The 26088-nt window shown below is 42.5% G+C and overlaps 1 protein-coding gene across 4 annotated transcripts in view; it reads left to right on the top strand.

Moving 5' to 3' along the window:
* hdac4 (histone deacetylase 4) overlaps positions 1 to 26088 on the top strand; it is a 117852-nt gene that overhangs the window by 52797 nt on the left and 38967 nt on the right. For 3 of the 4 annotated variants that reach the window (XM_063497493.1, XM_063497490.1, XM_063497492.1), the window contains 5 exons: positions 16527 to 16703; positions 16784 to 16929; positions 17758 to 17908; positions 19859 to 19979; positions 21789 to 21907. In XM_063497493.1, the coding sequence (XP_063353563.1) occupies positions 16527 to 16703; positions 16784 to 16929; positions 17758 to 17908; positions 19859 to 19979; positions 21789 to 21907 (714 nt within the window). Of the gene's footprint in view, positions 1 to 11022; positions 11259 to 16526; positions 16704 to 16783; positions 16930 to 17757; positions 17909 to 19858; positions 19980 to 21788; positions 21908 to 26088 lie in introns of those variants that run through there. The other variant, XM_063497494.1, reaches the window with a different exon arrangement.

Raw genomic sequence — 26088 nt, 5'->3', positions numbered from 1 at the left:
ATGCTCATTGGCATAATGCATTTCCTAGAATTAACCGCTGACAGCTAAATCGCTAACCTCAACCTTAACCCCGCAGAAATGTTCTCCCTTCAGTGATGCTGAACTACAATAATTTAGTGCAAATTTGGAAATAACAGTAAAGCAAGGACAGAAGAGAATGGAAACGCAGGCGAAAGAGGGAAAGGGTTGGTGGTGAAAAGCCAGAGATGGAGAGCGAGGTGTGTTCCAGAGGACACCACTTGTGTAGGTCACCATGACCAGACACTTGTCTGCCAGCCAGACCCCTGCTGCCTCCCTCCCTACTCGCTGGAACAGAGAGTTTCGTGTATCTGCGCATGAGTGCATGCTTGACCTTAATCCTGACATTGTTGTTTTGTGTGTTGGTGTTAGCTCCTACTCTGTTAATGTAAAGGAACATGCTTTACGTCACAATGGGTCAGATTTGCTTGTGGTACAACCTCATTTCTTTCTTTCATTCTGCTCGTTAACTTCTCATTTCTCTTCCGTACGACATCCTGTCATCACATCCTTTCGTGTTTTTGCTTTTGCTTTTGTATGCTGAAGAACTCATTAGGAAAACAAACGTCCCCTCAGGAAAACTTTGAAGTATCGCCACACATTATCATCACATTACCTTTTTTTTTTTTTTTTTTTATCACAGTGAGTGTAAGCACTAAAACATACAATTTCAAGACTGAGTCATCCATTTAAACTGAGGACATAGGTCACAGATAAATAAATGGACCATTATAACCTTCAGTGTCACTTAAAATCCACACCTTTTCCTAATTCCTAACCGAAGGCCACCTGTTTAATATGTACATGCTCACCAGGGAACCCACAAGGCTGTCGGGTCCTGGTTCCAGCCCCCCATATGGGCCCCCAGAGCCACCTACCAACCCCCTCCCCATCCTTGTCACTCCCTGACCTGGCATGGATTCCCCTGCTTGGTGCCAGGTTGGTGTAGGCAGGAGCTGGTGGGCAGCTGCTACTTTTCTGCTTAACCACCATCACTAGCAGAAATCCACACACACACACACACACACACACTAACAAAGACGATGCTCAGGAGATTTTTCCAGTAGGTTCTCTGAAACATCAGATGAGCTAAGATATAATCCTCTGCCCTTTGCTTCGTCACGACTTATTTTTCCCAAGCGGCACAGAATAATTTAACTATTTTTAATATTCCTTAGAGGCTGATATAAAGTCCTCGGAGCATACAGCCATGAGTTTAAGGCAGAATCCTAAAACAAACCTAAAGCTGTTGGAGAGCATGAAGTGAAATCAAATCTGATCCTGAGCGAAAGATAGGCGTTACAAAGGGAATACAAGGCAGTGTATTAGAGCCTGATTATATTTACAGACATAGCCTGAGGTTGTGGCCTTCATGTCAACCCCCTTAAAGAGACACACACACATACACACTCTTCACATTTGGGCATAAAAAAGTATGGCGGAGTGCTTCGAGCCAGACTTGTTTTCGTCTTCCAGCAGAACAGGCATTGCCTTAACCTACTTTGTCTGCATCAATGCCATTATCCTGACAGCCTCGGCAGGTTCTGCATGAGACTTTGTGCGGATGTCATATAGGGAGAAAGATTTTACCATGTTACCAGGTTATAAATATTGCATTTGGCCCTGTTATGGCTGACTGTCATGGCTTTCAAAAACCTACCAGACGTCTCAAGAGTGAGGCTGTGTTAGTCAATGTTTGTGTATGAATACATAAAAAAACACAAAAAAAACCCCCAACCTTAATTTTTGATGTGAGATAGTAACATTTTGGGGCACAATGGGAATTGGTGAAGAGGAGAGATGTGGGGATTTGAAGTGCCAGCGAAGGTGTGGTTGTATAGTATTACAGGACAGCAAAATGGAAACGTTTTTTAATGATGGTTTTTCTACTTTTGCATTCTAATCACAAGGGAACTAACCCTGATCGTAACACGTTTTAAAATTTGTTTTTGTTTCCTCATGTGTTTGTTCACGTCACAGAGTTGAGGGGGAAATTCCACAGGAACAGTTGAAGGTAGGGCTGGAAGCTTTGTGACAAAATCACAAACATTTTAAAACAGTCCAGTGAAATCATCACGTATCCGCTATATAAACCATGACCCGTCTGCACCGGGCACAACTTTCTGTTTCGGCAGAGCAAAGTTGTCTAAATTCTGTGTTGGGTTTTTGGTGTCTCCTGCGATTATGACACTTTGGGTCACATCTTCGCTCAAAGTTCACCCAGGTTCAACTCTGTGGGAAAGTTCAGCCTGGGTGAACTTCCCCTGAGGAAGGTGGAGTTTTTGAGGTTGTTCTATTGATTTGCTTTCAGTAGAAAAAGTAAAAATATGTGCATTGTGACTTCATGCAGATGAAGGAAGTGTTATTGCTGCTGTGGAGGCTCTTGAATGAATACAGCCAGGCTGTGAGTATAGACTGCATATAAAGTCGTCTTTTTGAAGGTACTTGATGAGCATTTCCACCTTTGCTCTCTTGGATTATAATAAAAAAAAAAATAGCTTAACCTGTGCACTTTATGTAAGAGAGAGATTTCACTGCTCATTAGGTGATCTGGCCTTCAATGGTCTGAAACATTGTTTGTGTGATAGGCAGCTGTTGTTGTATGACAGCTAAGCAATAAGATGGCCTGTCGCCATCAATAAATAGGTTGTTTTTACTGTTTTTCTGCAGCTATAAAAAGCTCAAGAGTGGGATAGACGTAGTGCATCAATAATGAGACTTTTCAAAATGATTTTGCCTGTTTGCTCTTAGCGGGCAATGGAAAAGTAAAAATGCATTGTTTGTGATTAAACTTGGATTGGTCAGAGATAAAAGTCCCTGAACACAAAGAAAACCATGCTTACATAGGGAGTTGGTACCACCGCCTTGAACACAACTTGAATGCAGAATACAGATTGTGCCATAACCAACAAGCTCTGCAGACTTTCTTTGTCTTGCATTGATTCTGTTAATCTGCAGCTGTGGTTTCCCTCGCTCTTTCCCTCTGCCTGTTTAAGAAAGACTCAAACGGTAACGTATTAGCATGTGCACGCTAGAATGTGATATAATCAGCAGGCAGTACTGCGAATACTCTTTTTTTTTTTTTTTTTTCCCCCCTCTTTCTAAGTTCTCATCAATTACCACATCAGAGTCTCCAGTTCCTTTAAAACCATTTGTAAAAGTAGTGTTTGTCTGTTTATATGCAAATGGATATGTTTCACATTTGACTCCAACTATGCATTGCCCTTTCACTTCCTGTCAAACTCACTTATTAATGCAGAGGTGTGTTTTGTAAAGGCTTTTAAAAGCCTTAGTAGAAATATATGGCTCTGGAAGAGTCTTCTGGAAGCTATTATGGATGACCACTCCAGGGCTCAGACCTTTGCTTTCTGCTCGCAAAGAATTTGTTACCATTTGTCCAGGACACCATCACAACCAAAGGTTAGCTTTCCCTGGTCCCGGAAAAGGAGTTCATTATAAGTAAGCCCACAGGCTAATGGCTACCGCATGGCTGTCAGTGATAGACTCTACTTTACCGCAGACTCATTTAAGAGAAAAAATAGACAATGGTTTTCTGCCTGCACCAATTTTCTAAGTAGAGTAGAAGATGGTGCCGAGAAAGAAGAGAGGTGGGCGTTTTGTAGAACTGAAAAAGTGAATATCAAGAATAGAATGTCTAATCTGTGTATCTCTTTATCAGATATCTCTAATCTTCTATACTTACAGTTTCTGTAATAGTTTTTACTCTGATTATTTTCTAAGTATAAATAGGTATTTGAAATTAAAAAAAAAACCTTTTAAAGTGCAACAAATCCTTAATATAGCCCCACAAGATGATATTTGTTATCATAGTGTTTATCCTCTATTTACATCTGTGGTCATCTTTGTGTTTGTTTGTCTGTGGTTTTATTTTTTCTTCATTGTTGACAAGGCCGTAGTAAACAACAACTTCATTGCTCATGAAGAGTCTGAGATTTGAGCTGTTGGTGTTCTTGTGACCCATGTGATTGGAAGAGCACAGGGAGCAGTGTGGTGGGCTGACGTCTTTCATAAGTTCAGTTTAGCATCACTGAAAGCTAATGGGTCTCTGTCTGCTGTGAGCTCGGCAAAGGCATTACAATTGAGATGGAGCGAGACGGTATAAAATATGAATGAACGGAGTTCCTCGCTGCAGCTGGCAGCTCGAAGCCTCTCTTTCTGTTATCTTTGCTGCGTTTTTAAGGTGTCTTAAAGCCTTGATGTTTTCAGTTCTTCATAACTGCCAGAATTTATATTTAACACACTCTGTGCGTATTTCTGTGGAGCTTTACCACACACACACACACACACACACACACACACACACACACACATCCAGGCTGTACAGTGGGCATCATTTGGCCCGAGCTTTTTCCAAAAACAATGCTTTTAGCTTTAAACAGTGAAAAGCTGAGATTCATCATTATCGTTCTTCTGGATACAAACCAAGTAGAAATATCTCTGGATGCAATGATTATATTTTTGAATAATCCCCTTTCATTGCACTTTCAGCTCTTCTCAGAGTGTCTTTTACAATATGGCTGGATAATTTTATCTCTTTAGGCCTCCCACTCATATAAATTATTTAGCTTTATAAGGTTTGTGTTAGCGGCCTAACACAGCTAGAAGCGTTTAAGTTACATCTCAGCTGGATGACAAATCATTTCACTGTATATATGTATTCATAGTGGATCTTACAACCATACTTAGAAACAAAGAGACAGCAGCTCAAGATGTTTTAGAAAACTGATGCTGCTTCCCTGTGATTTGTCCAGTCAGCGTATGTGTGTATATTTATGTGTATTTGTGTGTTTGTGTATGCAAAGAAAGGCAGCATCACACAGGTTTATAGCGATGGTATTGATTTCTGTCACTTTTGCTTTTATGTGTATCCACATGCTGTTCAATAGACAGTAAAAAGAAGCTGATATCAATCGCTGTAAACATTTTTAAACCTCAATCACTTCGGACAACATTCAGTTCACTCCAGTATATCAACAAAATATATATACACACTATATTTTGCTACCTTGTAAATTCTGCTGCCTCAGTCGCCATCCTAGTGGCCCTTTTGATATCTAGTACATTCTGGGCTCTGCAGAGGGACTGGCTTACAACCCATCTGCATCCCCCTTCAATTCACCTGCTTCTTCCCCCATTTTACTTTTGGAGGCTTCTTTTAGCCAAGTGCACTTTGTCTTTTAGTTTATTTATAGTTTATCTGGGTCCTCTTAGAGACCAGAGAATAATCTGACTGGGGGGTTTGGGATCAGACTGGGTGTTACCCTGTTGTAGCAGGTGGAAACCTAAGGTCAAGGTCAAAGGTCAAGGTCAAATTTATTTATATAGCACATTTCAAACAGCCGATGCTGCACAAAGTGCTTAACAATATAAAATGGCATTAAAAAACAACAATGTAATACAATAATAACAATAAAAAACAATAATAGGACAATAAAAGAATTAAAGCAATAACTAAAACTAATTCAAATAAGACCAAAATGCTTGGGTCATAGTGTGTTAAAAGCCAGGGCATAAAAATGTGTTTTTAGTAATGATTTAAATTGCTCAAGTGTTTGTGCAGATCTAATATTTAAGGGGAGACTATTCCAGAGTCTGGGACCTGCCACAGAGAAGCCGATCCATCCATCTGAAGACGATGGCTGGTGGCCTGATCTAGACCATAATACAATGAATTGCAGTAGTCTAATCTGCAAGTAAGGAAAAGGTGAATAACACGCTCAAAGATGTTAGCCGGGAGGTATGGCTTTACCTTGGCTAGCTGTCTTAGCTGAAAAAAGCAGGACTGAACTACTGCACTCACCTGCTTATTCAATTTAAAAGAACCATCAATGTAGACACCGAGGTTTTTTACATGTGTTTTACAATACGAGGAAAGGGCGCCCAGAGTACTGTCGATATGATTAAAGTTGTCAAAAATGACAACCTCAGTTTTATTTTCATTTAGCTTTAAAAAATTTAATAACAACCACTGTTTGACATCGTCAAGGCAGCGTAATAAGAGCTGGGGATGGTCTGACCCTGCTTTTAAAGGTAGATAAATCTGCAAATCATCAGCAAAACAGTGAAATGAAATGCTGTACCGCGAGAAGATGGAGCCCAATGGCAACAAATAGAGTGCGAACAGGGCAGGACCCAAAATAGAGCCTTGAGGTACACCGTATTTAAGAGGGGCTATTTTGGAGTTGTGGGGGCCCGTATTGACATGAAAAGACCTTTCTGACAAATAGGACCGAAACCACTGTAGGGCAGATCCTTTTAGGCCAGCATGAAATTCTAGCCGTGATAACAGGATGTCATGGTCAACCGTGTCAAAAGCTGCTGACAAGTCCAACAATAAAAGGGCAGCAGGGCTGCCAGAGTTAAAAGAATATCGTTAAAAATCCTTAAAAGTGCCGTCTCAGTGCTATGTAGTGATTTAAAACCAGATTGAAATTTTTCAGAGATCATATTAAAATCAAGGTGGGCCTGCAACTGTAGGTAGACCACTTTCTCCAAGACTTTAGATAGAAAAGGAAGCTTTGAGATAGGCCTGTAGTTGGACAGAACAGTTGGGTCCAGGTTTTGTTTTTTAAGAAGAGGCTGAACTATAGCTTGTTTAAAGCATGATGGGACGCAGCCTGTAGCAAGGGACATATTAATTAATCTCAGGATAACAGGCCCAACGGTATTAAAGGTGCTTTTAAGCAAGCTTGGAGGGAGACAATCAGAGGGGCAGTGTGATGATCTTAGGTTACGAACTACCGCAGTCAAGTCATTAAGGGAGACGGGATCAAACTGCTCTAAGACAGCTGAGCACACAGGAGAAAGACTCGGATCTGAAGCAGCAGACGACGAGACAAGAGCCCTAATCGATAGAATCTTGTCATTAAAAAATGCTAAAAAATCATCGCACATACTTGGTGAAGAAATGACTCCAGCATTATCACGTGAACTAAGAAAGCGTTTAAGGACATTAAAAAGTACCTGAGGCCTGTGACTGTTTACTGACACTAAGTTTGAGACAAACTTTGTCTTTGCAGTTTTTACAGCTTCTTGGTAAGCAGAAAGACTAAGATGCCCCCTTCCTTGACTTTCATTGCGTTAACTAAATCTGTGTTGATATTATTTTGAAATACTTTGTAATACTAATTTTAGTTATTATATATTATTGTATTGTTATTATAAGTTTCAGATTTAGTGCCTCAATTTTGAGAGTTTCCCAGTGTGCCATTAAATGGGAACGCTAAAAGGGAGAGAAGGGATAGGTAAAGGGGGATTACAGAGAGAGTATGTGTGTGTATTATAAATAACTCAAATCAATAATAAATGACATAGTATTTTGAGTTGGGTCTGGAGTTCTCTGGGGAGATGGATGAAAAAAGCAAACCCCCCCCCCCAATCACTATGAACAGGAGGAGGGAAGACGAGAGCATACCAAGGTACAAAAATACGACTTGGTGTCTTTTCTTCTTCCTGAGCTTGAACAGGTTCGTTTATTGTTTATTGTGTGTGTGTGTGTGTGTGTGTGTGTGTGTGTGTGTGTGTGAGAGCAGCTCTCGTGTGTACATTATGAGTCGGACACCATCCATTACTTATTCATCAGTTCTGTCTGCCTGCTTGCCACACTGTGTATTTCAGCATGCCTTGCGATCATTATGCCACATGCATTATTTAAGACACATGTGCACACTGACTGTGATGCAGATAGTTATTTATCTGTGAATCACTCACTTATTGCCTCGTCTTGTTCTCTCTAAGGCTTCTAAATAACTGCAAAAGCCCGGTTTCACAGGAATTCATTGCCTAACTTGTATGAAGGTTTTGGGCTTTGACTAATACGAGTTGGTTTTACTTGATGAGCACTTGTCATATCCAGCAGTCAGGATGCGGTTCGGTAGAAGCAACACTTACTGTATCTGTATGCAAACCTGTTGTGTATTTGACCTGATTGTTGCTGCCTGGCTATCGTCAGACATCAGTGATTTTGGCAGCAAGTCTTACATGGAAGTCCCATATGTAGTTGTTATTACAGTTGCTTAATATGCAAAAAAGCTGCAGTTTGAGGGGAGGAGGCACAAATGCTCAGGAGGGCCACTGCGGGAAGGGCAGCTGACGTAAAAAATTTCCAAATAAAATATGTGGATCCATCTGCTGTGGTGATCCCTTGTGACTAAGGAAGCAGACAAAAGTCCCAATAAGACACATATTAACAACAGGAAACAACATCTGCTGCGGCACCACAACATGGTTTGAACAACTCCGTGTGGAGCAAGAGAAGTTCTGTTTGTGTTGAAACTCTTTGTGAAGAGCTGTATATGGGACTGCAGCATGTTCATTTATTTCAAGACTTTTGTTGATTACAAAACAAATTTGCTTTAATTGCTTCTTTCTTATGTTGTCTGTCCAAACAAGCCCAATAATGCAGGAGTGGTCTGAAAACAAGTCTTCCTTTTTGTATGCGGTGTTGACCAACAAACATTTTCCAAAGCCGACTACACACACCCCGCCGTTCATTTTCATTTGTTAAGTTGTCAGATCGTTGCTGCTGCTCTTTGACCGTCGTCTTTCCCTCCCGGCTTTTCTCTGCACGCTGATTTCACCGCGACGTGTCAGTGGCCTCTGTGAGGGAGTTTCTCCCTGTTCTAAAAATGACACGGTGTTTGTGTGCGTGCGTGTATGATATTTGCGGTTTGGGATCAGTAGCGTTAGGTGTTATCAGTGTCATGGCTGCATGATGCTTAGCTAAGCCTTTGACGTCAACACTATACAACAAGCTGATAAGGCAGGCCTTTATCGCAGCCAGGTGTGTAGGTGTGTTGTCTGATCAAACAAAACTTGGCTTCCTGGATTCTACACTGAACTTCAAAAATAGCTTCTGCAAACACACACACACAGGAACAGACCATGCTACATGCGCATACATCCACACATGTATGTAGAAGCACATTCATAGGAACATATGCAAAAATAGGACAGTATGCTGCATGCTGGTATCCCGTGTGCTTCCATGATCTCTTTAGTTTCAAACCTATCAATGTAATTCCTTTTTTCCCCACTTGTGCTCTGTCCGTTCATTCGTATCTTTTCTCTTATTTTCTCCCAGTTTTTCTTTTATTTTTCTCCTTGTCAGCTCGGGCATTGCCATATTCCATATGCACTAATGTGAATAATAATAGAAATGAATAAATAGATAAAGAAAAGAAAAGAAGAAGAAAAACACACAAGGAACCTTTAAAGAGTTTATAGAGCCCGTCTTGGAAAAGCAAGATCATGATGACCGCAAAAGCTGCCAGGCAAGACGGGCGTTAAAGAAAGTAATTCTTTGTTATTTTTTGATTTTTTTTCAGACATAAAAACTGCAAAGGATATCTCTGACCTTGGATGTGTATGTTGCAAGCACTGGACATATCTCAGTTGGACTGAGCAGTCCTAACCCTTCAGTATTGTTTAACTCCATATGCAGTGGATCAGAAAACCATCTGTTTCCCATCAGAATCAAAATGAAGACAATTGTTTTCAACTTCCTTGCAAACGGGGTTACTCATAAAAGTAAAAAACTTTGAACGTTATCCACAGTGGCAGTATATCACTCATGTTTTTGTAAATGCAGTCCCGCGAATTTCAACTGAAAAAAACAAAAAAAAAACCACTGGCGTGAGAGCTGAAGAAAGCCAACGCCAGCACACCATCATAAAGTTGCTTGGCCCAAAGTTGCACCACATACCTGTGTGTATATGGGAGGGGCCGTCTCAAGAAATCGACCCGTGACTCAGCCCACAGATTCTGTTCGCCATGATTCCACTCTGCAGCGCTTGGTCCAGTTTGATTTTTGAACTTGTCAAAACTTGTATTTATTTAAAGAAATTAAAGCGTAACTGGCTCCACCTGGGCTCTGAACTGGCAACCTGTTGGTGAAAGGCAGGTATCTGATTTCAGTTCACAACTGGCACCCTGCCTTTACTCCAGTGTAATTCACGGGGAATTGGAAAGCAGACTGTTAGAGCGCACAGGACGACTAACCCACATGGGGCAAACAGTCAGGTCCTTCCTGCCTGTTTCTTTTAACACATATCGACTGAACCTTCATTGAAAGAACCAAAAGGCATGTCAGGTGTTGCCCCCAGAGGAGCACTTGTCTTAAGTGGACTGATTCCACTAAGTAGGCAAGTCCTTCAGCTGTCCCCTAAATGCTCCCCGTTATCATTCAATCCCAAACTCATCACTAATCTACAAATAAGGTTTCAGGCCTGTGATTCAGCGTCTCTCCTGTTTATTAGTCATGTGTTCTTGCTAAGATTTACTTATTTAACTGCTTCAGTAGAACTCCTTAAACAGGTGAACGTCTTTCTTTCCGTCTTGTGTAATATATATCTATTATTTGCATATTTAGGTGGCGATGATTCACTGGAATAAAACTTAATTTTCTTTTTAAAAACAAAGAGTTTCCAGAACAAAGTTACTAACATCATAAAGTTTCTGGGGTATCAGTCTCCACCAGTAAACAGCTTGTTTTGTTTCTATGTGCGTGTTTGTAGTGAACAGAGACAGATGTCTGTGACGTATGTGTGTCTTCAGTGGTTGTAATGTATTGCTATTGTCAAACCAGCTTCACAGAAAGCGACTGTCTATGCTGCAAGGTTCCTGGTGTGTAGGAGGATTTTACATAAAGTGTGTGTGTGTGTGTGTGTGTGTCTGTTAATAAATGTGTAAGCGTGGGTAAGTACAACTTGGCTCTGTTTAGTCCAAAAATGCAGATTTAGTGCACGAAAGCATAGGTGGTGTAGGGAAATAGGAATGTAGACAGAGTGTTTGCCGGTGTGTTAGAAGAGGGAGAGTGACTGTAATAAAATGCTCAACATGCCCGAGACTGCCCCCTGATGTCACTGAGAGCCGAGGGAGAGAGAGTGGGAGAGAGAGTGAGTGGGAGGGGACCGGAGGAGCAGAGGGAGGGAGAGAGAGTGGCAGCTGGAGGGCAGAGCAAAACACGTCAGTGAGAGGAGCAGAGAGAGGCGACAGAGTGAGAGACGGACTGTGTGAAAGACCGAGAGGGAAAAAGATTTGTTGTTAGGACCTAACCCGGGCCGGTCTGCTGTGTCTCTGTGCTGCAGTGGACTTTAACGCCGTCTCTTCTCACTCGCACTTTTGGCTACAAACGCACACTTTCTGTCTCTCTCTCTCGCTCAGATACTGTACGCCACTCTCAAACGTGCAAGAACAGCGCAGCACGGCATAACTGATGGGTAAGAGCTATTCCTGTTATGCAGAGAATTACTGTTCAAACCGCATGTAGTGAAGTGCTTTATGCTATCCTCGTGTAGTTGTGTTCGGCCGGCTTGTAGGTTTGTTGTGGTTTTCCTTTGTGTAGAGGATGTGTTGTTGGAGTCTTCTTTCACAGAGTTTATTCAGTGCAGAGTGTGCTGATTGTACATTAAGTGATCAACAGGCGTGCGTTTGTTTATGCAGACTCTTGTTTTGCCTGTGGATGTGTTGATGTGATACGTATATATGTTCACTTAGGGAGTGAGTGCATGTTCGTGTGTGTGCATGTTCATTGCTGTGTGTGGGTGTGCGGCTTGGAGTAGTGGCAGTGTTTATTGAATGGCACTGATGTATGGAGGCTCGCTCAGCGCAGCCTTTAACTGAATGGAGCAGATGGCAGTGGCTGCGTCTGTCCTTCCGCACAGTCTATTGTGCACATAAGTGTGCATTTGCGTGCATGTGTGGAGCAAAATGCATGGAAGTTAGTGTGTAAGCTCACTGGGACTACTGCTCGACATATAAACAGAAAGGACTGAATGTTAGATTGTATCCCGTATCACCATTTGACTCTGCTGCTGTCTGCCTTGGATCACATGTGGGGTCTTTCATTTACGCCTTTATCTTAGTTTACTCCAGCTTTGACATTTAAAATCACAGTGCTGTGACACAGCTAGATAAGCTCTTTGAAAAGTGCCAGTAAACACTTTTTGTATCTCTTTATCTCCAAACGAGAACACTTCAGTACTAAATGTTTATTTAAATGACAAATGCATTTGCCTTTTTTTTTTTTTTTAAAGTTAATCTGGGGAAATATTGCCAGAGAAAGGAGGAAGTAGAAAAAACCCCACAGGTTTTTGATGGCCATAATACGACGCTACTGGGACATGCAGCGAGGCATACATCAACAGTCACACCCACCCACCCCGGACTTGACAGTAAAGCACTGAGCTAAATGCACATGCAGATCGTTTGTTGAATCGCTTGCCTACCATCATTGGTTCACCCTCCACCTCAAGCCCCACCCCTTCTCCACTGTCCGACCAACCACTGGCCACAGTCCCAGCAGTCACCATGGTGTTTGCCTCCCTCCTCTGTGAGCACCTGAGTCTGCTGGGCTCGCAGCGGGTTGACATTATGTCAGCGATTGCTGTTCATTCTAAATTTGCGATGCTTGTGTTGACATTTGCTCATTCTGTTGGAGCTGTGAATGAGTTTGTACTCTTAGTTTCTCATAAGCTGTGAGTAAACATACATGGGATTTTCTGAGTGCACAGGAGCCCAGTGGGGCGAGGAACTCCTCTGGGAGTCCTCGTCTATAAATAACTCTGTGTGATCCATAATCTTGGCCTGATGGGGGGGGGTGATGATGAGCGGAAGGAGGGAGGGGTGCATTGAGGGACACAGTGATGAATGAGGAGATAAGAGAGAGAGAAGAGGAGGCAGAGCCTGGCATTTCAAGAGTTTTGTTTATGTTGGGTTTCGTTGCTTTCGGTCAGGCTGTGCCCGTAGTCATGAACTCTCTCGATCCTGAACGATTTCTACAAAGTAAACACAATTTCCTGTCTTGAGATCGACCAGAGTTTATCTTACGTTTGCCTTTTATAGTTTTAAAGAGACATCCTGCGGCTTAAGGACATTTAGAGCCAACTTCATTTGTGAATTATTCGAAAAAAGACTTTTTTTTTAGTATAATTTGCAGTGCTTTGTGCAACAAGGTTGCAAGAACTGCTGCAGTAGTCTTCACACGTGCACATATACTCGAGATAGAAATCAGTGCGTAATAATAGCGCTAGTATTTTTATTCGTTTATTTCAGGAAGCATCTGTTAGCATTCATTCTGAATTGCTCATCCATATCTGCAGCGAGAATCTTTGCATTATCACGTCCGTTGTTGTCGGGGTGAGTCGGCTGTTATGAAAGCACCTCTCCTCCCCGTAAGCCAATGCCATATTCACAGAGTGCGATCAGTGTAAGCTGGGCTAATTACTTCACAGGTGGCTTCTCCCCTATCGGGTGCTGTATGTCGCCCTGTTTGTCTGCCGCCATTGACAAGGCTTTGTTTACTATAAACATGCCTCTGAGGTTTGTTATTAGGAGAGCTGCTGGTGTTTTTGTCACGGTGCAACTGTAACAGTACTGCGATCCTTGAGAGCTGTGTCAGCTTGACTGTGAACTGTTAGTGATGCAAATATGTTTCCTTGGAGCTCCAAACTTTTGACAGCCCTCTTTTTAATGATCCAAAGCATAATTGTGTCTGGATAATTAAAGAAAATAGTTTCAGCCCCTAAAGATACACAATCCTGACAGCATTACAGTCTTAAGTGCATCTTCTCTCATGTGAGATGCATTTATCCAAGAGGATGAAACCATAGGAGCAAAACCATTCTCTCCGGGCACTGGAACGACTTCTCCGAGTGTGTGCGGTTTGGATATAGACTGTGTTGGTACATAATCCTTATTTATCTTCCTGCGTCTCTTTGTGTAGCTAACAACACAATCTGTAGCCAGCAATAGCTCTCAGTGCAGCTTTAATGTGGCAGCCCAGTGTGGTTAGCCTCGGAGTAGCTGGTCGAAGCAATGATTATTACACTGCCTCCCTATTTCTCTCCATCTCTGTCTCTTCCTGGCCGTCGGCACTAGTAGCCCCTCAGTTTGAGGGTAAGTAGCTGTAATTAGTTTATTTTGTTGCCTGGCTTTAGCCTTGCACTTGACCATTGATCACAGCTCCGTAAGTGGCCGGCCATGTTAACATAATAAAACATACAAAGGCATTTGGCTTTTAAAATTGCTTCCCATGTAGACGCACAGAGGTAACCCAGTGCTTTTAAAACACTGTTTGCACAACACAAACCGCATAAAGGAATATGCATTACAGGGACACGGGTATATTCAAGACCAGCTGCTCTGAGGTGGGGAGAGGGGGACCGCTGTGGCACAATTTTAGCACCGTTTTTGGCTAAAAGTTATTTTGGTTCTTTGGCGCATGTTTTTGGCTGAGAAACTCGCTCTGCTGTGTTTGTCTGTGAATTGTGGCATTAAGTGTCAGCTTGTTGGCAAAATGTGTGTGTCTGATAAGTTTCATGTGTTAGTTTACTAATCTGTGCTGCGAAAACACGAGTTACTTCATATTTCATTTCAGGTCATGCAAGACAGCTGCCTTTGTTGTTTTATTGTTTAGTAATAAACATCTAAGGATTCCATAGGGTTGCATGAAAGTTTGGATAGCTGAATTTGTACTTTGCTATGAAGGGATCATGGGTGTGTGTGTGTTTGAGAGCGTGTGCCAGAGGCCTGTTTACAGGACATTTGTGCCACTCACCTAAGTTCATGTGGGAAAATTTACAGTCGAAGAGGCATTAATTGAGGTCCGGCTCCATGCATGTTTGTCACCGCTGATGGTCAAACAAAAGGTTTTGTTTTGTTTGACCTTGATGTTTACTGCTTATTAAATATGTGTGTAAACAGCTGACATGTTTGTGTAAATGTTTGCGTGAGAGGCGGGAAGGGGGCTGAATTTGAACATGGTTCAGTGCGGCTGGCTTTGTTTGGATAACATGGTTGATTGGGACCGACTCTTTAGACTCAACATGGCAGTCACTGTGGTCCTCTAATGAGGCTCCTGCATGTAGACACAGATGACTCACCCGTCACAGTAAATGCTGCTAAATTCACCTGGCGTTATGTTTTTTTAAGAGCAGCAAGAGTGGCGCAGCTGGATGGTAAACTCTTAAGTCTTTAAATAAACCTCCACCCTTGCCTAATTAATTCTAAGCCTAGTCCTTTTCATCTTTTCCAACTGAAGGATTTAACAGAACTTCTAATGTCCAGCCTATTAGCAAGTCCCTACAAGAGCAGTGATACAACCAAACACACAAACACACGTGTGCACCAGCGAAGCACCAGCAAGTCTGGCCTAGCCACACCCTTCTTCTCTCCCATGCTGTCCCATTGGGTGGTGTCAAGTTTCTCCCCGCACTGAAAACCTGCCCAGTACCAAAGATGTCATTGGACCTTTCCTGCAAGTAACTGCAACTTCATCGCCACCTCATTGGCCACCAGGGATGCCAGAACATCCACGATAGGCTGGGGAGCCTTCGCGCTGTTTTTAGGTTATTGATCGCTGGCGGAGGGCTTGGCGTGGTGCAAGCTGCTTCTCCACACAGCAGATATTGATCCGAGTAGACCAGATGGTGCACATGAGGTTTTGATGTATAAGTCAGAATTTACTTGCAACACTGCATAGATAAAAGGTTTATTTCAAAAACTGAATCTGCACTATTTGGATTGAATGGAGTAGCGTGCTAATGGTGTTTGATCACAGCATGTTTTATTCAAAGATCAAGGCAGAGAATTTCATTTTTTTTTCTCGTTTCCCTGGTGTGCTACTTTTTGTGTGTAAGCTGCTGTGTTGTTTGCTTGTAGAGAACTAATCTGATTGCACTCGTACCCTGAGCTGTTGCATGACAAGCAGGGGTGTTGAAGCAGGGCATTACCTTTCATTTATCATGGGGCCCTGTGCGACCTCGCTGGATTATTCATATAAAGCAGATTAAATGATGCAGACTGAGTAAATCATAAAGGAAGCAACAAAAACAGATGGGTCTTTACGGTTTATTCCTGCCTGCTAATATTTTAACACCTTGTCATGAGGTTTAAAAAGTCGATTCCTGCGACCTTTTTCTTTACAGTGTCACGTCTGAAGTTGTGACGGCTGTGACAGAAGCAGTTCTGCTCACACACACATGGTAACAAACGGAAACGCAGACACGCACACGCGTGTCAGCAAATCCTTGCTGTGAAATTCATGTTGGGGTGGGATGGGCGGTGTTTTCGCTCTCTGATGTTTGTATGGATTTACATAAACACATTTTCTCCCTCCGCCGCTTACACTGATGCTCTGATGATCTCCGGCTTTCAAAATCTCAGACACATTTTATGTTTTCGCTGTGTCCCTAATGCTCTTATCTGCTGTGTACAGCTATAAAAACAGACTTAAGTTCTCAGTGCGCTAACGTTACAAGCAGCCGCGAGCACTATGAAGTGTAATGATGAGTGCAGCTGGCACGGCCAGAGAGTCTGGACATCTGATGTAACAAGTGTCCGTCTGTCTCATTTGGATCAAAGAGGACGCAGTGTTTTGGCTGCTATTAAAAGAATTTAAGATGATCTTTAAATAATTACAATTTTAATGTGAACATATAATGGAATATCCTTCTCACTGTTCCCTTTCTGACTCCCTGCTGTTTCAGTGGACGTGAGCACAGCGGCGCTGCCCTCCACCGCCACAGCCATCCTTCCCATGGATCTGCGCGTAGTGGACCACGCTCACCACCACCAGCAGCAGCCCTCCTTTGGCTTGGTTCCTCCACCCCACCCCACGCCACCCACCTCCACGTCTACTGAGACAGGCCGTGGACCAGTCATTAGTAAGTCTCGCTTATCTTGCGGCATTCCAGCCCGTAGATGTAGATGCGCTGAGTAATCGCGTCTCCAAAACCTCCCACAGGCCAGCAGGAGCAGCACCTGCAGCAGGAGCTGGTGGCTCTTAAACACAAGCAGCAGCTCCAGAGGCAGCTACTCATCGCAGAGTTTCAGAGGCAACATGACCAGCTGTCACGACAACATGAAGCCCAGATGCAGGAACATATCAAGGTGAGGTGTTGCGATGAAGATGGAGAGGAGAAAATTTCCTCTCCTCCCTTCTGCCTGTGTGTGTGTGTGTGTGTGTGTGTGTGTGTGTGTGTGTGTGTGTGTGTGTGTGTGAAAGCTGGATGGGGGTGAGGCGGGAAATCTTCCTCGGATACTGTAGAGCTGTACTCAGCAGAAATATGCCTCGTGAAGGGCAAACAGAAACAAATTGCATTTAAGTGTGTATGCTGGTGTAATCTGATCTAGTGCTGGTACGTTTTTCAGCAAATCACCCAGCTAAAAAAAAAACCCAAAACCTGACTGTGTTGCCATGACCACAAAACCAAAAGGTAACAAAGACTGTCAGTTTGGCCTGACTGCATCTCTAACGGGCGTAGCTACCTCGATGCCACCCGCTTTGAACCTGGATGTGACAGCAGAGTGACCGTGAAACCCTCATCCTTACTGGCTAAAAACACACAGGTCGTTACACGTTGCTTGCCAACAAGCATATTCCGGACAATCCAATATAAAATAACAAAAATGTACAAAATGCATTAAGGGTGTTTTTTCAGTATGACCCCAAATGAGTGACTGAGCCCATAAATTCGTCAGGAGAGTGTTTACAGAGAACCATTTCCCCATAGACTTCTGTAGGACTGGAACCACAGCTGTTGCCCCCTTGTGGCCATTAAAAATAATGCAATTCTATATTAGCTTTGCTTTTCAGACTCAAAGGCTGTGTCTGTCTTTTTTGCTGTCTGTGATGTTATTTATTTATCTGCAGATCACCATGGCTAAGTCCTTTCAGCTCATACTGATTCTTCTATACTCTCCTCGTCCTTCTCTCAGCACCAACAGGAGTTACTGGCGCTCAAGCATCAACAAGAGCTGTTGGAGCACCACAGAAAGATGGAGCAACAACGTCACGAGGAGCAGCTGGAGAAGCAGCAGCGGGAACACAAACTCCAACAGCTCAAAAACAAGGAGAGGGGACAAGAGAGTGAGTAGCGACTGCCACAGATAATTATTTTTAAAGAAAACGACCAAGAGATCTTCATCAAAAATGTGCACAGTGTTACTGTAAGAACGTAACGTATGGCCAAAATAGTCAATTCAGTGCATGGATTTACTCTGCAGTGGGATCAAAGGTGTTATGAACAAAGTCTTCATGAAGCTGTTGTGTTCGACCGAGCGCATATTTGCTCTGCTGTGCGCTGCCAACATCTGCTGTACCTGTGCAGAAACACTGTGTCATATTATCACAGCAGGTGTCAGAGGAGCTTGGCCCTCGCAGCCCCTCTGTCACAGCACCTGCAGTTACAGCACAGCAGTCAGAACAGCCTGACCTCACACATTCACCGCAGGGAATATCATAATAAGACAGCCAAGACGGGGTTAGAGGGGCGAGACGTCGTGCAGAAAGACATGTCGTCAGTTTTTCTACAGGCGGACTGATTGCGAAATAAAATGACAGCAATAAAACTGAACCAGGCAATGTTCTCTCTCTTTTTTTATTCCCTTTAAACATATTTCTTGGTCCGATGCTGGTCTGGTATCATTTCTTTAGACATCATTGCATCAGTTATTTAATCTCTGTACTCACCAGTAACAACTGAGACAGACAGAGCAAGATCATCTCTATTTTTTTCCTCTACTCAAAATATTCTAACTCTCCTTTAAAATAAAATGTAATTGCTTATTATTTTAGCAGCATCAAGCTAATTGTGTTTCTAATTGTTACTGCTAAATAGTACTCGTATGAAAGACTCACTGCGTAATTGACTTTGAATTTCCTTGTTGAATGGCACTTTGTGTATAAACTTGCCCTTTCTGTGCCATTTCTGAGTCGCACTTTACTAAATTGCTTCTCCACTTGTACTTGTACTTGAATCACTCTTGTAATATAGGAAATATGCATTTATCCATGCTGCTGTGTATTTGTGCGCAATTTCATGTCTGTAAATGAACAAAACGAGGTTTTGGATACGGCCGTAAACACAGTTTAACGAGGAGGAAATGACTCGCGTATTACTGTATTCGTACTGATATAATACTAGATATATATATATATATATATATATATATATATATCTATATATATAGATATATATAGATATATAGAGATATATACAGTGTATGGACCCCCACTTTCAGAGCCATTATTTTTTCCCAGTAATACCCTTTTTCTCAATCATTCTGCGCTGAGCAGAGTGAGCCTACAGTTTGACGTCTATGGAAAAAGCATTGGGTTGCAAACAGAGGAAGCTTTGTTAAGTACTGCACTAAACTGCATCGAAGGCAGTCTCATAAAAGCCAATTTGCTTCAGTGGCAAAGCAGACATATTGGGATGTCAGCACTTCCAGCTGCACCATGATTTGGGGAACATGTATTAGCTGTTGTCATTTTCACACAGTGAATTTACCACTTCTGCTCTGAGGCTCGACACATCGCATGTTATCACTCCTACTGTCACATTCTAATGAAAACACACCTCTACTCTATTCTCTACTTTCTGAAACCAGTTTTTTAAGCCCGGCTTCCCTCGCTCTTCATCTCTCCTTCCCTCTCACCCGCCTCTGTCTCTCTCCCTTGATAATTTGTTTGTTGCTGTGAGAGGAGGTTGGTAATTGAGGAGAGACCAGGAGCTGAGTGAAACTCGTGATGCACGTCTTCGAGGCAGGTTACGTAGCACTGCAGTGGTCTCGGTGGGATTTCAGTGACACTCTAATGCAAGATTGTGCACTCTGATTGTAGAACTCAGATTGCCATTATCTGTCAAAGTATGGATGGATGTAGTTATAATCTTCCTAGTGTCACAGATTGGATAATATGGCAGCAGCTCACATAGGGCAAAAGGTTCCTTGTGTTTTGTGTGGGAAGGACGTGGCTGTGCTGAAAAATGTTCTCACGCTTGCTTACTCTTCTGCCCGTCTCTGTGTTGCTGTGCAGGTGCAGTCGCCAGTACAGAGGTAAAGATGCGACTTCAGGAGTTTGTCCTGAACAAAAAGAAAGCCCTGGCTCAGCGAAACCTAAACCACTGTCTGCCCAGTGACCCACGCTACTGGTATGGGTGAGTGTCATGTGTGTTTTTGCACATATTCTGCAGCAACTACGTCACAATTTGTGGAGGAATTCCTGAATATATGTTTGGCTGCACTCGGAGTGTAAGTAGTGAAAGTGAATTTCGGAGTGTTGCATTTTTTTTTTTTTTTTGGCCAGTTCATCTCAGTGAATAACCATTTTACCACAAATGCATTGCATTAATTGCCAACTTGACCCAATTCGGTGGAAAACTGATAGCAGACTAAATTCCATCTTATTGCTGTTTTGTTGCTGTCTTGACACAAAGTCGGTTTGAAGATGGTGGCTGCCCGCGAGCAGTCACAGACTTCCCCCACCTTCAAACCAACCATTTCAAGTTCATTGCACACGGAGGTTGCAAAAGTTGTGGTTATGCCACAATCTCCAACCACTGTTTTCCTTAGTGTGACTGTACTGTTGTGAACGTGGTGCCGGGGTTACCACGGCCCGTCTGTGTGGAGTTTTGATGTCCTCCTCCTTCTTCCTTCTAAAGTCAAACATTTTAAAGATGAAAGAATTTTAAAGCAATTTCTTCACACGGGTCAGGAATTAAATGACAATCCCAAACTGCTGAGCCCTACAGTGATGGCTCTGTTATACCGTGGTACACTTTTCTACTTCTGATAGAAATCAGGATGCGACGTTTTGGATTAACATGTCATTAACAGCTCTCGCTGCCACCACCAGACTGGTCTTTCATACATCAGGTGGTTTAATATAGACTTTGTAGATTGATTGAAGTGAAAAGACTTTGTTTTAAATCCTTTATGTTGAGTTCTTTTAAAAAATTTTCACATCAGTATTTCAATAACCTTAATATTCAGAGCTATGAAACATCAGCATGTGATATTTCTCATGCATTTACGAGTGTTTGGTTGCTGCTTTCTTTTTTTAATCTAAGCAAAAAAAGAATCCACACTAGGAAAAATATCAAACATAAAAGCCAGTGATGAGCAACATGAAAGTCTCTCATCATCCTGGCTTTGCAAACATGGCGAACCCCGTGGTGTTATGAACTCCTGTTGTGTAGGCGTCTGTCATTGATGTGCTTTTGTGTTCACATCAAGTTTCCAACATCAGCATTAGCCTCTCTGAGTCGAGCTGCAGAGAAAACGTTGAAGCGATGAGGCTTTTTTTTTTCTGTCAGTGTTTGTTGTCAGTGATTGACAGCTAGCTCTCTTTGAGGTGTGTGTGCATGTTTGAAGTGGGCAGAGAGAAAAGACAATGGCACCTCTCCTGTGCTTTAAATATTTGAAGAGGCTTTAAGCAGTCAAACATTTCTGCCAAGGCAGGAGATGATGGAATAATCAGGAGGACTGTGCTGCCAGTCGCTATATATCACGCTTATCACAGTTTCCCCTTTCTTTAGGGTTCTCTCTGTTTGTTTGACCTGTTGGCATTCTCCTCACCTCTCTCATGCGTGTATTCCCTCTCTGTTTCACCTCTGTCTCTGTGCATTTTCAGCCCATTTACTTTCCTAAAATGAAAAATGGAAAAAAAGGTTTTCAGCTTTCAGGCTTTGTCCCTCTAGCTTTACCTCTTTCTTCCTTCCACCCACCCACGTCATTGTCCACGCTCTGACGTGTCTAGCTGACTTTGGAGAGAAGACACAAGCTGTCTTTTAACTTCCCTTGTGTGTGGGTGTGCGAGTATCAAAAGTCACGTATAGTAATAGATTGAGCTGGGAATGTGTCGTGTGTACAAAGCCGGTGGAGCAGAGTTTCCACATTCATGTAGCACGTTATACTGATACTGTTTTGGGTTTTTTAATCGTCTTTTTTGTGTTTTTTTTTTGCAGAAAAACTCAGCATAGCTCTTTGGACCAGAGCTCACCTCCACAAACAGCACTGTCAGCATACAACCATCCCATGCTGGGCACATACGACTCAAAAGATGACTTCCCTCTCCGCAAAACCGGTACAGAAGGCTTTGCTGAAGTTGTGTTGATTGTTGACATTCCCCACACTTCCACAGTGCTGCACTGATCTTCCTTTTTCCTCATTTAGCAACGTGAAAGTTTTGTCTTACTGGTTATCAACCACATGAAAAATTACGGGAGCTCTTAAAATTGTTGTTTAAAAATATAACACGGAAGATTGAAGATAATGGAGCCCTCTGTTTGCTTAGTGGTCCGTTAGCTTAGCTTTGCGTGAGGACTGGAGGTGGAGTCTGTCTAGACACACACTAGAATTTGCTGTTTTGGGTTTTTTTTTTTTTTTTATGAAAAGCCAAAGTAGAAATGACAACAATGGGCAAGTTGTCAGGCAACCAGCACAAACTCAAAGATAAGAGATCTGAAATGGTTCTGAAAAAACATTTGTCTTGGTTTCAAGGTCTTACAGTAAATGTGAGTGGAAACATTTTTGTTTACGGTCAGCTTTAACTCAGTCATTCAGTCACACGTCTTCACAGACACCATGGATCGCTCCGGTCAAAAAAACAGCACTGGAGGAAATGTAAAACAAACTTACTGCCTTTTGGTTGCATCAGATTCTGTCCATCTGTCCATATTAAGCACAGCCAAGCTGTGATTATTCACTTAGCGTCAGCAGCTGCTTTGGCCGTATCACTGGCTGCTTTCACAGCTGGAGGCCAAACTCTGTGTACTCTGCACTCTTGCCCACCTGCTGCGCATTGGAGGCAGGAATGATTTTTCCTGGCACACAAACTCACACTGCGAGTTTCAACTTTCAGGGACACTTTATGTAATTCAGGAATTTTCCCCTGAGAAATATCCACAACTTAAAAATTGTTCCCACTGAGCACTGACACAAAGCTTAATGAGGAGTTAATTATATATCAGAGCGCGCGTGCAAAGACCTCTTTAAGATAAGTGTTTTGGATTTTAAGGTATTTCTGCTTGCGCGATATAACCAGAGCAAGAGATGGAAAACTCGATTGCGTATAGACATACAGATACGGCTATTGAGGAACTGTTGTGTCAGTAGTGAGCAGGCCTAGATCAGATTAGACTGGCTGAAGTGAATATATGAACTGTGTTCGGAGGAAGTGAGTGAAAGCAGTCACCGCAGTACGCTCTGCTGACGCTGGAGCTGTCACACATGACGTTTTTGCCCTATTATGTTCACTGAATGTGCATTAAAAATTATTTTTTGACTAGCAAGTTCAGGCACACAGCATATTCCAAAAGGGGCTCATTGTCCAAGTATGAAGGGCTTTGTGGTAATGACTCTTAGAACACAGAAGGCCACTTTGAATGCTATGGCAGGAAGTCTGCAAGGCCTTCACGACAGAGGCAGACTTGTCATGCTGACCCCATTTCTCCCTGTCTCTTTCATATGAGATCACACACTGACATTCCCATAACACACTTTGCACTAATGCCGAAGCATGCAGGATATCCGCTTGCAATTCAGAACTTTCCTTTTTCCTTCTTTTATCCTGCTCAGCTTTACATTTTGACACTCCTTTATGAGCTGCATGTCTCTGGTGACTGTAGTCAGGAAGGTAACATCCTAGCTTTGAGCCTGCCAAGTTTAACTGCGTTCTTTATTGTTTCTATCTAACCCCAGGATGGACACTTAGCACTTCTACATATTAAACTAAACAAAAGGCAAATCAAGCAAAAGACTGACTGTTTGTGATTTTGCTGGAATGTGAATTGGTTGCGCTATGCTCTTATGGGTCGCTCTGGTATGTTACAAATGGCGGTAAAATAGCTGAATTGTAAAAATGACTCCATTCTTCCAGCCTCCCTTCTCGTATACGGCTCGGCTGTCGCTGGTTTTAACAGTTGTGTGTCCCCCGAGAAAACCTCACTGTTTATAATCAAAAGGAAACTGTTGGCGAGCTCTTTGGTGTCTTATGTTCATATTTATTTAATGTGCCCGCAAGAAATCTTTTCTTGAATTATGGTTTTTAATCACAATGCTGTCTTTTCATGCCATAAAATGGCTTTAGTGAACCGCTTAATCAAGTTGATTGACTTTATTTGCTTTTTATGTTTTGTTGAACACATGCAAATGAGACAAAGGCTTGTCTATATGTCTTTGTGTCTGCGTCCATCTAATCCATTTATCTAATGTAGATCCGCATATGATGTTTCTCGGAAGCTCTGTTGATGAGTTTCAGCAAACTGCTCTATTGATTTCCATAAGCCTCCGTCCCTCCCTCCCTTTCCTTGGCACAGCAGCACGGTTTCCCCCCGGCTTGACTCCTTTAGCCCGGGACTCCTCTCTGTCAAGACAAATGAGCATCTGATCAATATGTTTTAGATCTGAGAACCGGTTTCCCCGTCAACTCCCTATTAAAATATTAAATACCACATATGCAGATGTTTAATCTGAGATTTAATGGATAACTTGAAGTGTAAGGGATCAGAGAAAGTTCCCTTCAGAGTTTTTGTCCTGTTCCGTGAATGGGAAATCATAAGCACGATTCATATAGCCACGTGACGTCAGGGTGTCTTGATGCATGGTCAAGCATCCAGGTAGGACGTTTCTAGAATTTCATCTGGATGTTTTGAGGGGGTGATAAAAGATATAAAATGTGCCTTAAATTCAAATATGTTATGCCATATCACATTTATCATGCTCGGACTGTTGATTTTAAAAGTATGGGTTATATAGGTTATACAAGTCTGTGTCCCATCTATTATCACAGCTACAAGGCCACACAGTTATGCTACCTAATGTCCTGCTCTGGTGGGAGATGATCTAAATCTGAAAAAAAAGAAAAACAAAATCTGGGCAGTACTCTAACAAGTAGAGCTGTAACAAGCAGTGTGTCCATGAAGAGTCAACAATGAGGAGCAGGAGAGGAAATAATTCCAGAGAAAAGAGAGAAATGGGCTCTTAGACTAAGCCAGAGAAAGAAGGGCATGGATGGAGGTGAAGGAGGCACAAAAGGCTGCAATAAAACGCTATCATCAGCAGAAAAAAACCCAGTCTGGGCCCTCTGCAGCGAGTGTGTTCGCACGTGTGCACACTGGTGTGCTTCTGCCCAGTCGGCATTAACACCCTTCAAAGTCACTGTGTCCTGAGGTGAACACTCCCATTGTGAATGGTGCCCAGCAAAGACATACACCCTGCTTCACCCTCCTTCCTCGTCTCTTTAACGTCCTTCTAATCTCCAGCTTGTCCTTCGGTAGCGGTCGCACTCTAGCCGCTCCCTTTAGCACTCCATATCGTAATAACTCTCACACACAAAAAAACCCCAACCTTGCATGCATCTCTCTAGTGTCTGCTGTAACTACCTTTGTGGTTCTTTCTTCTCAGTTTCTATCGCCTGGCTGCTCATGTACACAGTCTACAGACCAGAGTGATTTTTGATTGCAGAAACGTTGTGGTCTTATTTGTAGTCTGATTATAGTTCAAATCCTACTGACCAATTGTGTTTGAGCAAACTTGCAGGGAGGTAAACGCTCCAGTTTGAGAGTAACAGAGTGGCTCAGGAACATCGGCTAGCATCTGATGACTATTTAGCTTTTTCTTAGTTATTACTAATGTATCAGTACACATAAACAAGCAGGGGCATGTGACTCAGTCCACAGGTAGACCTGAAACTCTGAGAGGCACTTTGTGCATTTAACTACTTTTGATGGAGGTAGATCAGCTCAGTTTCTCATAGATTCTCAGCACAGCGGTTATTTTACTCTTGCCAGTATTTAAACGAATAATTGAATCATGTTTAAACCAGACAGAGTCAGTCAGGTAAACCAGTTATGTTGAATGCTTTCTTTTATGACAGCTACAAACTTCATCAGTGAATGCTGGCATTCATACAAAGATAACACTGATATTGATTGCCTTTTTTAATAGCTGAGAACTACACAAAGGCCAACTTTTGTTCTGTTTTGTTGATTAAATCAGAGATTATTAAAGCAGAGAAAATCTGACGTGCAGTTATTATCGTTTTTTTGTCAGTTATCATTATCGTGACAGCACTGAAAGAATGGTCAGGCTGTTACAGTTCAGCATGCCATAGTCTAATATAAAACTTTAATGCACTGCGCTCCTTTTCTCACAGGCTTCACTCTCCCAGGGTCTCCTCCTGTTAAACTAATGCATAGCATTTTATCCTCACTCTCCCCGTCCCTCTTAACAAAGACTTTGGAAGAGTGCCCTCCACTAAGAAGG

The sequence above is a fragment of the Pelmatolapia mariae genome, linkage group LG16_19, assembly GCF_036321145.2.
Source record: "Pelmatolapia mariae isolate MD_Pm_ZW linkage group LG16_19, Pm_UMD_F_2, whole genome shotgun sequence".
Classification (NCBI taxonomy): domain Eukaryota; kingdom Metazoa; phylum Chordata; class Actinopteri; order Cichliformes; family Cichlidae; genus Pelmatolapia; species Pelmatolapia mariae.
This window is presented reverse-complemented; position numbering and strand designations above follow the sequence as displayed.